The 15098-nt window shown below is 44.1% G+C and overlaps 2 protein-coding genes across 5 annotated transcripts in view; both read left to right on the forward strand.

Annotated features, from left to right (window-relative positions):
- LOC112231291 (zinc finger protein 587) lies at nt 1–4817 on the forward strand. Its single transcript, XM_024397976.2, has 2 exons — nt 1–1147; nt 2472–4817. Exons 1-2 carry the CDS (start codon nt 436–438, stop codon nt 3443–3445), a joined length of 1686 nt encoding a protein of 561 aa, XP_024253744.1. The 5' UTR covers nt 1–435; the 3' UTR covers nt 3446–4817.
- A 6839-nt stretch (nt 4818–11656) lies between these two features.
- The window catches only part of LOC112231301 (latent-transforming growth factor beta-binding protein 3-like), a 46496-nt gene continuing 43054 nt past the window's right edge, over nt 11657–15098 (forward strand). For all 4 annotated transcript variants that reach the window (XM_042311281.1, XM_042311283.1, XM_042311284.1 and 1 more), the window contains exon 1: nt 11657–12333. In XM_042311281.1, coding sequence (XP_042167215.1) covers nt 12093–12333 — 241 coding nt within the window. In that variant the 5' untranslated portion in view covers nt 11657–12092. The remainder of the gene's footprint in view (nt 12334–15098) is intronic.

Genomic DNA, 15098 nt, shown 5'->3' on the forward strand with positions numbered 1-15098 from the left:
AACGCCCCTACCTAGAAGTAGAAGATGGACGTCGAACGGATGTTGGCATTGCGACTGGCATAGCTCTCAATTAGATTACAGTGCAAGTTTACTCCAAACACGCTGTTAATATAAAGCAAAAACAAACTTCTGTTACTGAATTTTGACAGACCATTTTCATTCATCACCGTCAGTGTCTTTGGTCAACTAGCTAGCTGATGTTAGCTTGCTTGGTAGCTAACAGTTGCGTTAGCTTATTTTTACGGGTTTAGCTAGTGAGCTAAACTTGTCAAGAAATTACATTATTTATTGGCATAGTGAACGGTATCTTGTTGGATTTGCTTACAGCGAAATAGTTATCGTTCACGTTTGAACTATTAACTAGTCTCAGGCGGCCTTTGCAGTCGGCGCAAGCTGGCCAGCGCAGTAACGTTTAGCTACTGTAGTTAGCTAGCTATGGCTTCCAGGCGAGGAAATTGTAACAGCGGCATGGATTCTCCGTTGAATAGCAATAGCACAGCCGGTGGTGCTAATCGTAAACAAAGTATAATCAACGCACCAAACCGAGCTGGGACTGAGTCTTGTGATCGTAAAGTAGAGAAAGCTGAGTATGCGCACCAAGCATGCCAGGGCAACATGACTATATCCTCACTCAAGACACGGTTAGCCCCGACCATTCGAACCACGTTATCCGCTGCTGTAGATACCCTCTTGGGCGAGGTAGTACTTGTGCTCAACGAGACCCAACAAGAGCTGGTTAACAAGGAGCAGGAGAACGAAAGGCTCAAAGTGGAATTGAGGACGTTGCAGGAATGTCTTAGCAGCGCCCAAAAGTTAATTGACCAGTTGCAAATTCCTTTCCCTGGTGCACAGACCATGGGTCAGTCAGTTTTCGCCCCCTCTCTCACATCTATTGGCTCTATGAACACAAGTATGGACAGGGACCGCCAGAGCCACCGTAATGTCAATGGCGCGGACGGACGGTGTGTTTCCGGAGTCGACCTAGAGATGAGTGGCTCTCTCAATGAGTCTCTGCATGGGTACGACTCCAGGGATGACTATAAAATGTGTCAGCTCTCTATCCAACCAGACGGCTCTGTGACCAACCATTCTATGGACTCTTATGCTGCCAACACACCTAACATCTGCTCTGACCACAGCCGGCCAGGTAAATTATAACTATTTGTCATAAGGCAATCCTATGTAGATATAACAATTTAGAATATCACTTCCTACAATATATATACAAAAAAGTATGTGGACACCCATTCAAATCAGTCGATTCGGCTATTTCAGCCACACCCGTTGCTGACAGGTGTATAAAATCGAGCACACATCCATGCAGTCTCCATAGACAAACGGGCAGTAGAATGGCCTTACTGAAGAGCTCAGTGACTTGCAACATGGCACCGTCATAGGATGCCACCTTTCCATCAAGACAGCCCTGCTAGAGCTGCCCCAGTCAACTGTAAGTGCTGTTATTGTGAAATGGAAACGTCTAGGAGCAACAACGGCTCAACCAAAGTGTTAGGCCACACAAGCTCACAGAATGGGACCGCTGAAGCGCATATCTCGTAAAAATCATCAGGCCTCGGTTGCAACACTATCGCGTTCCAAACTGCCTCTGGAAGCAACGTCAGCACAATAACTGTTCGTCGGGAGCTTCATGGAATGGGTTTCTATGGCTGAGCAGCTGCACACAAGCCTAAGATCACCATGCGCAATGCCAAGCGTTGGCTAGAGAGGTATAAAGCCTTTGGACTCTGGAGCAGTGGAAACGTGTTCTCTGGAGTGATGAATCACACTTCGTATTCTGGCAGTCCAACAGACCAATCTGGGTTTGGGGGATGCCAGGAGAATGATACCTGCCCCAATGCCTAGTGCCAACTGTAATGTTTGGAGGAGGAGGAATGTTCTGGGGCTGGTTTCAATGGTTTGAGCTTGGCCCCTTAGATCCAGTGAAGGGAAATCTTAACCCTATGACATTCTAGATGATTCTGTGCTTCCAACTTTATGGCAACAGTTTGGGAAGGCCTTTTTCTGTTTCAGCACAACGATGCCCTTGTGCACAAAGGGAGGTCCATACAGAAATGGTTTGTCGAGATCGGTGTGGAAGAACTTGACTGGCCTGCACAGAGCCCTGACCTCAACCCAATCGAACACCTTTAGGATGAATTGAAACGCTGACTGCGAGCCAGGCCTAATCGTCCAACATCAGTGCCCAACCTCACTAGTGCTCTTATGGCTGAATGGAAGCAAGTCCCCACAGCAATGTTCTAACATCTATTGGAAAGCCTTCCCAGAAGAGGGTAGGCTGTTATCGCAGCCAAACGGGGACAAACTCCATATTAATGCCCATGATTTTTCATGAGCTGCTGTCCACATAAATTTTCTCATGTATGTGTTGTGGTTAATGCCATTCATTTGGAATGATTTGAAACATTTGAATATCTGTGTGCTTACAGCCCTTTCTGTTATTTTGTACTAAACAGATGAGAGAAGGCAGCAGCAGGGGACACGAGCAGGAGGAACAAGATTTGAGATCAAAGAAGAGCAGGGGCCTGGTACAAGTTCAGGTCCAGAGCAGGCTTGCAGGAGAGGGCCAGGGCCGAGGAGCGCCGGGGGTGCTGGCGGCAGTGAGCAGACGGCCCAGAATGTGGGTGATCTGGGATATATCCATGTGGTGGAGCAGGAGGGGTCATTGCGCTCCGGCAGCTACTCTCTTCGACACCCAAAACCCACGAGGCCACGTACTGCCACTGGTGGTCCGACTCAGGGTGGACTGGCAGGACAGAAAGTGGTGTTGAGGTCTCCTGGAACAGTGGGAAGGGACAGCATATCCCCAGGGAGGGCGGGAGAGACAGCAGGACCATCCACCTCTCCAGGAGATCCAGATGCAGATCGGCCCCACCACTGTCTAGAGTGTGGGAAGACCTTCCGCCTCATCTCCAGCCTGAAGAAGCACATCCGCATCCACACAGGAGAGAAGCCCTACCCGTGTGGGGTGTGTGGCCGCCGCTTCCGTGAGTCAGGGGCCCTGAAAACCCATCTTCGCATTCACACAGGCGAGAAGCCCTACTCCTGCTCTGAATGTCCTAAAATCTTCCGCCATTTAGATGGCCTGCGCAAGCACCAGCGCACCCACACGGGTGACAAGCCCTATGTGTGTGCCATCTGTGGCAAGCGTCTGAGCCGACTGCAGCACCTGAAGCACCACCAGCGCATCCATACTGGAGAGAAGCCCTGCATCTGCCCCTTCTGCAACCGCACCTTCAAGGAGCCAGCGGCACTGCGCAAGCATGTCCGCACTCACCGTGAGGAGTCTGGCAACATGGAGGCAGGCCTGGGAGAGGAGCCGGACCCAGACGCCCTGGACAACATCAACAGCCTCCATCCTGCTGCCCCCTCCCCTCAGATGAGGTTTGATGAGTGGGGAGCTGAAGGGGACGATGTGGACTGTGTGTAGGATGGCCACATCCTTCTGCCTTGTGCATTAGGAATATGACAGTAAAGAGTCTTCCTATTCCATTACTGTACTGCGTGAGGAAGTCTAAAATTCCATCCCTGAGAAACAGGCTATCTACATCCTTAGTATTGTCACTTGACCAGGGTAGCCTATTCATTTCAGAGACACTTCCTGTGCCTGTCTGACCCCCTGACATATACTTTAGTGCATTATAATCTTAGAAATGTGAAAGTAGTTTATAGAATATGAAATGTACCCATGTCTCATGTCCCCCTTCTCCCATGCAACTCCACAAACTACCTGGTGTGTATCATCATTGTCTGCTGGAGATACTCATCCTTTAAGGTGCTCGTCATGTGTATTTTCATATGGAATGGAGTTATATGCAACCATGTCCAAAGACCATTTTATAGAATTGTAACAATAGTTAGTTTGCTACTATTAATGCCACCGCCATGGTGACATTAAACGGAGACTCAGCGATGTGACGTTACCATGAACAGCAGTGCAATAACTTCAGAAAGAGCGCAATGCCTTGTTAGCAGTGGTGGGGGAAAAGTACCCAATTGTAAACATACCTTAACAGACACTGACTCAAGTGAATGTCACCCAGTAAAATACTGGAGTAAAAGTCTAAAACTATTCGGTTTTAAATATACTTAAGTATCAACAGTAAATGTAATTGCTAAAATATACTTACGTATCAATTGTAAAAGTATAAATGGTCAAATTCCGTATATTAAGCAAACCAGATGGCACCATTTTCATGTTCTATTAATTTATGGATTACCAGGGGCACACTCCAACACTCAGACATCATTTACAAATGAATCATTTGTGTTTAGTGAGTCCGCCAGGTCAGAGGCAGTAGAGATGACCAGGGATGTTCTCCCTGGTCCATTTTCCTGTCCTGCTAACCATTCAAAATGTAACGAGTACTTTTGGGTGTCAGGGAAAATGTATGGAGTAAAAAAATACATTATTTTCTTTAGGAATGTAGCGAAGTAAAAGTGGTCCAGAATATGAATAGTAAACTACAGCTACCCAACAAAAACCTACTTAGGTAAAAAATACTTTCAAGTAAAACTTAAGTACTTTACACCACTGCTTGTTAGAACCCACCCACACAGATATACTGATAAACAGCTGCATATATTTGTACCATCCAGGAGTGTGATAGCTGTGTGGTAATGCTGACCAGATGAGCTTCTTCCTACTCTCTTCGTCAGAAGTCGATATTTGTAGTCACGTCATATTGCTGAATGTACTTTTAACGATTAATGCCACCATGAAATGTAAATATGTAATCACTTGCAATTGTTCTAATTCTTCCTGTTATTGATCGGCCCATTCAGAGAGAAAGTGGAAACCATCTCTGAGGGAGTGTTTGTCTGATGTTTGTCTGATTAGAACAGAGCACATTTAGTTTCAGCCTTTTAGCCGTCAATCTCTGTCCCAGTGTATTATCCTAGTAAACTGGTCCATCTGCAATTATGGAAAATGTCCATTACTAATTTAAATCCCCTCTAAATAGGTTGACAATACTGAGAATATACAGTAGCAGTCAAAAGTTTGGACACACCTATTCATTCAAGGGTTTTTCTATATTTTTACTATTTTCTACATTGTAGAATAATAGTGAAAACAAACTATGAAATAACACATGGAATCATGTAGTAACCAAAAAAGTGTTATACAAATCAAAAAATATTTTATTTTAGCTTTTTTGAAGTAGCCACCCTTTGTCTTAATGACAGCCTTGCACACTCTTGGCATTCTCTCAACCATGAGGTAGTGACCTGGAATGCATTTCAATTAACAGGTGTGCCTTGTTTAAAGTTAATTTGTGGAATTTCTATCCTTCTGAATGCATTTGAGCCACTCAGTTGTGTTGTGACAAGGTAGGGGTGGTATACAAAAGACAGCCCTATTTGGTAAAAGACCAAGTCCATAGTATGGCAAGAACAGCTCAAATAAGCAAATAGAAATGACAGTCCATCTGACTGACCTTCATGTCTTAATCTGGAAAATTTCAAGAACTTTGAAAGTTTCTTCAAGTGCAGTCGCAAAAACCATCAAGCACTAAAATGAAACTGGCTCTCATGGGGACCGCCACAGGAAAGGAAGACCCAGAGTTACCTCTGCTGCAGAGGATAAGTTCAATAGATTTACCAGCCTCAGGAATTGCAGCCCAAATGCTTCAGAGTTCAAGTAACAGACACATCTCAACATCAACTGTTCAGAGGAGGCATTTATGGTTGAATTGCTGCACAGAAACAACTACTAAAGGACACCAATAATAGGAAGAGACTTGCTTGGGCCAAGAAACACAAGCAATGGACAGAGTCCAAATTTGCGATTTTTGGTTCCAACTGCCATGTCTTTTGTGAGACGCGGAGTAGGTGAACGGATGATCTCCGCATGTGTGGTTCCCACTGTGAAGCATGGAGGAGGTGTGATGGTGTGTGGGTGCTTTGCTGGTGACACTGTCTGTGATTTATTTAGAATTCAAGGCACACTTAACCAGCATGGCTACCACAGCATTCTGCAGCAGTCCCACTAAGCGAAAACCAAATGGGATAATCATTTGTTTTTCAACAGGACAATGACCCAACACACCTCCAGGATGTGTAAGTGCTATTTGACCAAGAAGGGGAGTGATGGAGTGCTGCATCAGATGACCTGGCCTCCACAATCACCAGACCTCAACCCAATTGAGATGGTTTGGGATGAGTTGGACCGCAGCGTGAAGGAAAGCAGCCAACAAGTGCTCAGCGTATGTGGGAACTCTTTCAAGACTGTTGGAAAAGCATTCCAGGATAAGCTGGTTGAGAGAATGCCAAGAGTGTGCAAAGCTGTCATCAAGGCAAAGGGTGGCTACTTTGAAGAATATAAAATAAATGTAGTTTTGTTTAATAACACTTTTTTGTTTACTTTGTGATTCCATATGTATTATTTCATAGTTTTGATGTCTTCACTATTATTCTACAATGTAGAAAATAGTAAAAATAAAGAAAAACCCTTGAATGTGTAGGTGTGTCCAAACTTTCGACTGGTACTAAACTTTCAAATGCACAGCTGGAGTTACATCCATCATACGTAGTGGGTTCTCTGCACCCAAGGCAACAGGGTCATGTACTGCATTCAGTGGTTATTTTTGCACGTCAATTTTTAACAAAATGTCAAATTTTAAAGAACAGGATTTTGCTATGACCTGTCCTGTGTTTAAAATGTATTTTTGACCCATGATGCATCGTTACTTTGTCTTAATGTTATACTATACTTATTAAAGGGCCTTTGTTCATATTGTGTTCTCTTAGTTATGCTTATTATTGTGCAGTGTATTCAGTACCCTTGACTTTGTCCATATTTTGTAATGTTACAGCCTTATTCTAAAATGGTTTGAAATCGGGTTTTTTTTTCTCATCAATCTACACACAATACCCCTTAATGAGCTATTTTCAACGTCTTTCCAGAGATGTTAGATCGGAAAGACTCAAGGACATTCAGAGCCTTGTCCCGAAGCAGCACCTGCGTTGTCTTGGCTGTGTGCTTAGGGATGTTGTCCTGTTGGTTGGAAGGTGAACCTTCACTGCAGTCTGATGTCCTGAGCGCTCTGGAGCAGGTTTTCATCAAACATCTCTCTGTATTTTTCTCTGTTCATCTTTCCCTCTCCTGACTAATCTCCCTGCCCCTGAAAAACATCCCCACAGCATGATGCTGCCACCATCATGCATCACCGTAGTGATGGTGCCAGGTTTCTTCCAGACGTGATGCTTGGCATTCAGGTCAAAGAGTGCAATCTTAGTTTCCTCAGACCAGAAAATCTTGTTTCTCATGGTCTGAGAGTCCTTTAGGTGCCTTTTGGCAAACTCCAAGTGGGCTGTCATGTGCTTTTTACTGAGGAGTAGCTTCTGTCTGGCCACTTTATCGTAAAGGCCTGATTGGTGGAGTGCTGCAGAGATGGTTGTCCTTTTGGAAGGTTCTCTCCTTTCCACAGAGGGACTCTGTAGCTCTGTCAGCGCGACCATCTGGTTTTTGGTGACCTCCCTGACCGAGGCCCTTCTTCCCTGATTGCTCACTTTTGCCAGGCAGACAGCTCTAGGAAGAGTCTTGGTGGTGCCAAACTTCTTCCATTTAAGAATGATGGAGGCCACTGTGTTCTTCGGGACCTTCAATGCTGCAGAAATGTTTAGGTACCGTTCCCCAGATCTGTGCCTCGACACAGTCTTGTCTCGGAGCTCTACGGACAATTCCTTCGACATCAGGGCTAGGTTTTTGCTCTGACATGCCCGGTCAACTGCACTTTATGTAATCAATAGCCCTATATTTCTTGATCTTGCTATGAGGGCTTGAGCTTGCACTATTTTTCACAAGGTTTAAGAGGCTTAGTGGCAGTACAATTTCAAGTCAACAGTGGAGTGCAGGCATATTAAATGTAAGATGTTCTTGGTTGAGGCGGAGTGGAAAACAGTGTCCTCTGTGGTCAGACTGGTGTTGTGGATGGCGGCCCTGTGCTTTTGATTCACACTAAATTTCTAGCCATGCAAGCAGAGTAATGAGCCTGCTTCCTTCCGTGACGGATATGGCCCTGCGGACACCCTCATCCAAAGACCACTCACAAACAATGACACACACAGCCACCCTGGATTAATTATAATGCCAGCCTTGTGTAAATGCGCACAGAAAAACAGACACCCATTCCCATTTCTTTCCACAGGGCCCTCGTCATAAATGTTGATGACATGCTAGTAGACTAAGTCACAGGATATGACTGGAGAAGCACCATATTTAACAATCAGGCTCATGGAAAACCAGTAGCATACGAAGGTTAGATAAATAGGACAACCCTGCCAACCACAGCCAAACACTTCCATCCCTTGTCAAACTTGCGCACAGCAGTCTCCTTGTTTGCCCAGTCCCACTGAAATGTGAGGGCTGATCTCTGTGATGTCTAGGCCCACAGCCTCCACCCTTCCCTGGCCCTGTGGTCTCACCGTCTGTCCCACTGGTACCACTGACCCAGTCTGGTGGAGTTCTGGCTTTCACAGTTATCCCACGTGACAATTGTCTTGATATGGAAGATGAATATGTGTTACTACTTGGTTTGTAAGTAATAACTATTGAGTTTACAAAAGGGGGCAATTTCACACAATTTCGCAACAGAAGTAACTGGAATCCCTTTGTCCCCTCTGCGACTATAGAAATTAGGCAGTGATGTAGCCCCCCCTCCCCAGTTTTTTATTGCTGTGACTCCCTGACATTCCTGTCATGTGGATGAGTGGCAGTCGGTGATCAGACCTTTGATAGCTCTGTGTGCAGGTGGTGGTGCCCCGAGTGTGTATTTCCAACTCTCCATTTCTCATCCGTTTAGTCTGAGTACCTCTCTCCTGTTCTAATGTTAAAAGCTGGACTGGGCTCTTGACTCAGTTGTGTGTTTTGTTGGGGTGTGAGTGAAGGTGCTTGAGTAGGTGTTTTTATCTGTTACAGCTCCACTGGGTTCTATTTTTGTGCTCTCCTGTGAGTTAAAAAAAATAATGATTGTGAGTTTGCATGTGAATGTTTTGTGCAAGTGTGTCTTGGCAGGCATGTCGCTGTGAGGGGGAGAAGTGGAGGCAGAGAAATGTGAGAGCAGCCTGTGAACTCTCTCCAGGCCCAATGCAGTCATTTCCTTAGCGACTGAAAGCAAACATTCTTACTTTTTGGAGAGGAAGTGACTCAACCCCTCTCCCCAACTCTTACTTTCTCCGCCTGGCCAATCACATGACCCAACCGGATGATATTCCTGACCCCAACTGTACATTATTAACTGATTGTGAAGGTCAACCTATCATCATGGTGTGTGGTCTGTAAAAGGCACTGAATGGTCAATCCGAGGTCTGCATTGGCCGTGCAGCATTTACAGTGATATGGCTTCTGGAGAAGTCAGGGCATTCATATTTCTTGTGCTTCGAGAGCAGTGCAGAGCTGTTGTGAAGGAAGTTGTCAAGGAAGTGAGTTTGTGTTTATATAGGACCTCTCGCCCTCACCTACCGTCAACCAATCATGTAAATGTGGAGCTATACGGAGCCCTCTCCATTGTCACAAAATTTGAGAGGCACACTGCGATGTGATACAGAGCTCAATTTGGCCTCTGCATGCTTCTGGAGTCTCCGCAATTGTGTCACACCATCTATACAGCGCCTCCGACCACATTTTCAGATCAAGCATAAATTGTCTCTTAGCCTACTCCCCTTTCCGTATGTGGCATTGCTCTGTTGTTACTTCATACTTTTAAAAAAAGTTGTCATTTTTTTTGTACCCCTTTTTCTCCCCAATTTCGTGGTATCCAATTGTTTAGTAGCTACTATCTTGTCTCATCGCTACAACTCCCGTACGGCTCAGGAGAGACGAAGATTGAAAGTCATGCGTCCTCCGATACACAACCCAACCAAGCTTCTTAACACAGCGCGCATCCAACCCGGAAGCCAGCCGCACCAATGTGTAGGAGGAAACACCGTGCACCTGGCAACCTTGGTTAGCGCGCACTGCGCCCAGCCCGCCACAGAAGTCGCTGGTGTGTGATGAGACACCGGCCAAGCCCTCCCTAACCCGGACGACACTAGGCCAATTGTGCGTCAGAGTCTCTGGTGGCACAGCTGGCGCTGCTGTACCGCGCCCTTAACCACTGCGCCACCCGGGAGGCCTTTATATTTAATTTCACTACTAAATAAAAATCCAGTATACTTTGATCGGATAGCAAGGTTTGGCACTGTTACTGTCTCATTCAGTCGTTGTGCTGTCTCACATACACTACCATTCAAAAGTTTGGGGTCACTTAGAAATGTCCTTGTTTTTGAAAGAAAAGCATATTTTTTGTCCATTAAAATAACATCGAATTGATCAGAAATACAGTGTAGACATTGTTCATGTTGTAAATGACTATTGTAGCTGGAAACGGCAGATTTGTAATGGAATAACTACATAGGCGTACAGAGGCCCATTATCAGCAACCATCACTCCTGTGTTCCAATGGCACGTTGTGTTAGCTAATCCAAGTTTATAATTTTAAAAGGCTAATTGATCATTAGAAAACCCTTTTGCAATTATGTTAGCACAGCTGAAAACTGTTGTTCTGATTAAAGAAGCAATAAAACTGGCCTTCTTTAGACACGTTGAGTATCTGGAGCATCAGCATTTGTGGGTTCTGTTACAGGCTCAAAATGGCCAGAAACAATTAACTTTCTTCTGAAACTAGTCAGTATATTATTGTTCTGAGAAATTAAGGCTATTCCATGTGCGAAATTGCCAAGAAACTGAAGATCTCATACAACGATGTGTACTACTCCCTTCACAGAACAGCCAAATTGGCTCTGGCCAGAATAGAAAGAGGAGTGGGAGGCACCAGGCCACAACAGAGCAAGGGGACAAGTACATTAGAGTGTCTAGTTTTATGAACAGACACCACACAAGTCTTCAACTGGCAGCTTCATTAAATAGTCCCCACAATACATCAGTCTCAACGTCAACAGTGAAGAGGCAACTCCGGGATGCTGACCTTCTAGGCAGAGTTCCTCTGTCCAGTGTCTGTGTTCTTTTGCCTATCGTAATCTTTTCTTTTTATTGGCCAGTCTGAGATATGGCTTTTTTTTGCAACTCTGCCTAGAAGGCCAGCATCCTCTTCACTGTTGATGTTGAGACTGGTGTTTTGCGGTTTTCAGCTACAATAGTAATTTACAACATTAACAATGTCTACACTGTATTTCTGATCAATTTGATGTTATTTTATTAGACAAACATTTTTGATTTTCTTTCAAAAACAAAGACATTTCTAAGTGACTCCAAACTTTGGAAAGGTAGTGTATGTACCAATTTTGGTCATCCTTTTTTCATTTGTCCAGATATGAGATAGGCCTAAATTATGAGGGCTAATTATTCATGTTTTTTGGGGGAAACTATTTTCTCAACAGGCACCTCTTTTCCTCCCACAACTGTAACTGTAAACTAGATTTTTGTGAATGAGGAGCTGCTACGCACTGTTGGCAGTTCAGACTTTTTTGATAAGGAGGTGTTTTCCAGAGCGACACGTACAGTTGTGCGGTTATCTTTCGCTGGATGGGAGGATAAGGGGCGTTAGAGAAATGACCAACATGCCTGGCCTGCTGCCAGCCCTCTGTGGAGATGATTGGCTCCCTCTCCCTCTCTCCTCCCCTTCTTTCCCAAACCCAGATACGCACACGCCAACCATCCAAGCAACATCAGGGAGAAAAGAGAGCGAGAAAGCGGGTAGGAAAAGGGGAAAGTTATCTCGGTAACTTTTGGGTTGTTAACGGCGTCCTGTATTTTAGCAACAAAAAAGGCATATATTTTACTGTTCTGAATGAATAATTGTTATATGCAGGGTGACTGAAATGAGCTGTTTTGAAAGGAAAGGAATGAAGAAGTACACCACTGGAGTTTTCTCCATACTTTTGTCGTTGTATGAGGCACCTTTATAATCAACATTTTGGATTATCTACGGAAGTTAGTCGGCTGTTTTCAGGGTTCGATTGAAAGGAATACCGACTCCATTGGTGGTTTGTTCCGGGCTAAACAGTCTTTAGGAGCATTGCATTTTGCCACCGTGAATGCCCTCATCTCTTCGTGCACGGCAGTGAAGGATGCCAGGATGCCTTCTCTGATCATTTCCCATCTGCTCGTCATCTGGCTGGGTGTCCAGAGGCTGGCCTGGTGCGCAGAGCGCGCATCCACCCGGGAGCGCTTCAAAGTGGTCATCGCCCCTCTCATCTGCAAGAGAATTTGTTTGAAAGGCCAGTGCCAGGACACTTGTGAGCAGGGCAACAATACCACACTGATAGGCGAGAACGGACAGTCAGCGGATACTCTCACAGGTCCTGGATTCAGAGTGGGTGAGTGGTTAGTTTGATGCCCATTTTGGCGACATATTTCTGAACAATATCAGTCCTACTAGGGAAGAAATTGCACATAGGCCCCTAGGCCTAAATCATCAAAATCAAAAGAAACAATTACATCTCAGTGGAAACTTTATTACCTTGCATTTCTCAGACATGGCTCATTGGCATATTTCAGCTTTGCCCCTCCTCTAACCACATCTCTACATTGTCTGGCTGGCATGTGTTAAGTCTTTCTGCACAGTATCAGATAAACTGTGGTAAGGCATGGAGCCTTATACTAGTTTACACTCTTGAGGCTACACTGGAGTTGACTTTCCTCTCCCACTGCCCTGTAAAGGAGGTGGCCGGTAACAGGTCAGTCACTCACAACACACTCACAATCAGGGGCGTAGGAGCTACTCTGACATTGGTGGGGACACATTTTGCTTCTGGGTTCCAGGGGCATGCCCCCTGATTTAAAAAATAAATAAATAAAAACAGGTTTTAAATGCTAATTTATAGTGACTTTTGAGAAGATTATACAGACAAGTCTTATTAACTTACAAATAGGCACATTTACAAGTCTAAGAGGGACCTTGCATAGGGGCACTTACTCTGGTACAGTCCAATTAGTCTTGGGGCCATGGCCATTCATACTGCACTTGAATACCAGTGTGACTGTTAATGGGGACATATTCAATTCAACAAACATTGTGTACTCTTTTTCTGCTACTGTATGATTTTCCTAGTATGTCAGGTTGTTACTACTGCTGCTCTACATACTGTATGGTTTGAACCTTAACATAATATTTTAAATGCATAATACAGTTATTAAACTGTAATAATAACCAGCAACATACACAGTTGACTGTTAATATTATTTTTAAAGGTACAAATGAAATGTCAAACTGAAATGAATCAATATCTCCACTCAATTATCAAAAATAAAATATCATCGTTGCCTCTCTCCTGCATAAAGTTAAAGGGATACTTTGGGATTTTGGCAATGAGACCATTTATCTACTTCCCCAGAGTCAGATAAACCCGTGGATACCATTTTTATGTCTCCACATGCCAGTGGAGGCTCATCAGGGGAGGAAGTGGAGGACCATCTGCCTCAGTGAATTTCATAAAAAAATGTAAATAGTTGAAATATTAAAAAAGTTATCATTTTTAGATAAAACTATACTAAATATATCCACATCACCAAATAATTGATTAAAACACTGTTTTACAACGAAGGTCTCAACAGCACTCTCTGGGGTAGCAACATGATTTATGATTATGGTATGAAGGTTTGGCTTGGAATGTTTTTTTTTGCCTGGTCTCGGACAGCAGTTGTGTTGTGCAATGAAGTCCACAAGCGAAGGGAAAAGGTGAGAGGAGGAGAGCGCATAGATGTTAGAAGGAATTATACAATGAGCAAAGTGATCATGCTGTTCGTATGTGGCTGTTATGAAATTGAACTGTGTTTGCGGCCAGGTGATCAGTGATTCATTACGGCGATTCTGTTGAAAAACATTTCTTAAATGAATGCAAACGAAACAGGAATAAAGATACCTGAATTTGTCCAATAGAATCTCTCCTTTGCAACTGTTTGGAGTGGACTAATGATTGCACCCTAGATCAGCTAGATGCAGGCAAGAGTGTGCCAGGCGGTATTGAATGTGTCACTTTCTGTCACCGTGTTTACTATTTTTCTCTCGATCTGTGAACCTACGTTGTAAACTTTCATTCATCGCCTAGGTTGTAGCAACCTCATTGATGGGTGTAGGGAAAATGTGAGTATCATGTAGTAGCCTAAACCTATTGATGTTACATTGAGCTGGGTGAATGGAATATGAATGACAGTCATCCAATATGCTGTAATAGAAATAAGGCCATGCTCATTAAAAAAAATCACCCTGCCTCATTTTAAAGGGCAGTTTGAAGGAAGTTTCTAACTAGCGTCCTTTGGGTGGTGGACCATTCTTGATACACACAGGAAACTGTTGACCGTGTGAAACCCAGCAACGTTGCAGTTCTTGACACAAACTTGTTCGCCTGGCACCTACTACCATACCCTGTTCAAAGGCACTTACAATTTTTGTCTTGTCCATTCACCCTCTGAATGGTACACATACACAATTAATGTCTCAATTGTCTCAAGGCTTAACAAGTATTATTTAACCTGTCTCCTGCCCTTTACCAACACTGTTTGAAGTTGATTTAACCTTTTACGACTAGGGGCAGTATTTTAATTTTTGGATAAAAAACGTTCCCGTTTTAAACAAGATATTTTGTCACGAAAAGAAGCTCGACTATGCATATAATTGACAGCTTTGGATAGAAAATACTCTGACGTTTCCAAAACTGCAAAGATATTGTCTGTGAGTGCAACAGAACTGATGTTACAGGCGAAACCCAGATAAAAATCCAATCAGGAAGTGCCGCATTTTTTGAAACCGCCTCATGTGACATCAATAAGGGACCATAGCTTTTACCTGGATTCACCTGGTCAGTCTATGTCATGGAAAGAGCATTATGTTTTGTATACACAGTGTAATGATCATTCAGATTGATTCACAGTTCACAGTATGACAGATCATCAGTCTATGAACATTATGGCCTTGGAGTGGCACTTCTAACTATCTTACCTGTTGGTTTGAGAGAGCACTGTTATTATTTGCCCAGCTTTTCATTAGTCGTGATTAGGGGGTATCCCTTTCTGTGATGAGGGTTGTCCCTTTCTGTGTTGATCCGTGTGGGGCCCAAGGTGATTTTAGGTTGACTTACACCCC

Source organism: Oncorhynchus tshawytscha, linkage group LG33 (assembly GCF_018296145.1).
Source record: "Oncorhynchus tshawytscha isolate Ot180627B linkage group LG33, Otsh_v2.0, whole genome shotgun sequence".
Taxonomy (NCBI): domain Eukaryota; kingdom Metazoa; phylum Chordata; class Actinopteri; order Salmoniformes; family Salmonidae; genus Oncorhynchus; species Oncorhynchus tshawytscha.

Bases quoted from the DNA above. Each gene is read 5' to 3' on its own strand.
- LOC112231291 (XM_024397976.2), top strand. From the start codon at position 436: ATGGCTTCCAGGCGAGGAAATTGTAACAGCGGCATGGATTCTCCGTTG. The intron at 1,148-2,471 runs GTAAATTATAAC...TGTACTAAACAG, and splicing joins CTCTGACCACAGCCGGCCAG to ATGAGAGAAGGCAGCAGCAG.